The sequence below is a fragment of the Tripterygium wilfordii genome, chromosome 19 (genome assembly GCF_013401445.1).
Source record: "Tripterygium wilfordii isolate XIE 37 chromosome 19, ASM1340144v1, whole genome shotgun sequence".
Lineage (NCBI taxonomy): Eukaryota > Viridiplantae > Streptophyta > Magnoliopsida > Celastrales > Celastraceae > Tripterygium > Tripterygium wilfordii.
The window spans coordinates 9516518-9518223 of NC_052250.1; the positions used below are offsets into that span (position 1 = coordinate 9516518).

General features: G+C 43.4%; 1 protein-coding gene across 1 annotated transcript; it reads right to left on the bottom strand.

Moving 5' to 3' along the window:
* Positions 1-224: 224 nt before the first annotated feature.
* On the bottom strand, positions 225-1487 carry LOC119985528. Its single transcript, XM_038829817.1, has 3 exons — positions 1164-1487; positions 496-1028; positions 225-423 (listed from the first exon to the last, which is right to left on the bottom strand). Exons 1-3 carry the CDS (start codon positions 1485-1487, stop codon positions 225-227), a joined length of 1056 nt encoding a protein of 351 aa, XP_038685745.1.
* Positions 1488-1706: the final 219 nt, after the last annotated feature.

The window sequence follows — 1706 nt, forward strand, 5'->3', positions numbered from 1 at the left end:
ACTGGTAGGGATATGACTCCCTTGGGTATTATGGACTCCCCTGTGAATCCATATAGAGGAACTGAGAAGCTCTTCAATTTGTTCTCTGAGATATCAATCTTCTTGAAAGCATGGTAGAACAATATATCAGCTATACTACCAATGTCCACCATAACCTTCTTTACTATGAAGTTAGCGATGACAGCCTCTACTACAAGGGCGTCATCGTGCAGATCTTGGATATCTTATGCATCTCGTTCTATGAAGGTTATCTTATCTTCATCCCTTCTTGCCTTCTTTCTTTCTTTCTCAACTTCATTAATCTGGGTGTACGCCCTTTTTACTGAGGAGTTTTCTCCTCCTGCCGCTAAACCTCCCACGATTACTCCGATCGTTCCAACTGTCCCCTTCTGGTGACGAGGAGACCTATCCCTTCTTCTCTGCCTGATTTGGTCGTCATCCTTATCATCACCATCAGTTCTCCTCCTCTTTTCTTCTTTGTTTGAAATGAACTACCTTAGATAACCTCGTCTAATTAGACTTTCATTCTCATCCTTTAGGTGTCTACAATCTTCAGTGTTGTGACCATGATCTTTATGGAACAAACAACATTTATCTGAAGTACGTTTTGCTGCCAGGGCTCTTATTTTCTTAGGCCACTTAACTATATCTCTGTTTCCCACCTTTAGGAGGATATTATGCAATGAATTTTTTAGTGGAGTGTAAGAACTATACCGAGAGATTGGACCCTGGTCAATCTTCTTACTAGATTGTTTTTCTCTTCTCCTATCACTTCTTACTTCAGTTCTTTCTTGCTTCATGTTTGATAGAGGTAGATTTCTCTCAGTTCTTCTCGGGGTGCTCGAGCCTTTCTTTGCAGGGGCTGAGGAAGTAGAGAACCGGGAGATCTTCATCATGTCTTCTGACTGTATGAACTTATCTCCCCTTGCATAAAGTTCTCCCCTAGTCTTTGGGCGTTTCTTGGTTACCAAGCATACATATGCTTCATCCCTTACAGTTCTTACTAATGCTGAAATGGCTACTTCTACCTAGACAAACGGGATCTCAAGGCATGCTCTCTTAAACCTTGCTAGGAACGACCGAAGTGACTCCATAGGCTCATAGTCTAGGTTCATCAAGTCTAGAATAGTCTTCGTCGTCCTTCGCATAGTGGAGAAGTGAACTGCGAGCTTCTCAGAAAGGTCTCCAAAGCTGGTCACACTGTGTCTTGGTAGCCGATTGAACCAAGTTCTTGCAGGCCCAAAAAGAGTCGGAGGGAAGATTTTACACATTATTAGGGCACTTGCCCCCCGACACTCCATCATTGACTTGAAACCCTGTATGTGGTCACATGAGTCGGTCAACCCTTCATACTTCTCCAGTTTTGGAACAATGACGTGACAGAGCATTTTAGCTTCCCAAATTTCGGGTGCTAAGGGGGTAAGCGTACTGTCCCATACTCCTTCCATCGAAGTCATTCCTTGTAGAGTGGCAATCTTTTTGTTCATCTCGTCGAGGTGACGACCTACATCTTTATTATAGGTTGCCACCCTCTGAGTACTTTCTCCTACAGTGCCCTCCTAGTTACCTTTTTATGTCAATTCCTTAGGACTCCAAGAGTATGAACTTCGCACCTCCTCATTATTCCGAACTCCCTGATTTGGTGGGGGTACTTCATATCGACCCGCTGATTGATTAGTCCGTGACTGTTGATTCAAGATCAGTTC

What these genes read in the sequence shown, in the direction of transcription:
- LOC119985528 (XM_038829817.1), bottom strand. Translation starts at nt 1,487, where the DNA reads ATGAACAAAAAGATTGCCACTCTACAAGGAATGACTTCGATGGAAGGA. An exon ending in ACCTTTCTGAGAAGCTCGCA is followed by an intron (nt 1,029 to 1,163) that starts GTTCACTTCTCC and finishes CCGTTTGTCTAG; the next exon opens with GTAGAAGTAGCCATTTCAGC. An exon ending in ATTAGACGAGGTTATCTAAG is followed by an intron (nt 424 to 495) that starts GTAGTTCATTTC and finishes CGACCAAATCAG; the next exon opens with GCAGAGAAGAAGGGATAGGT.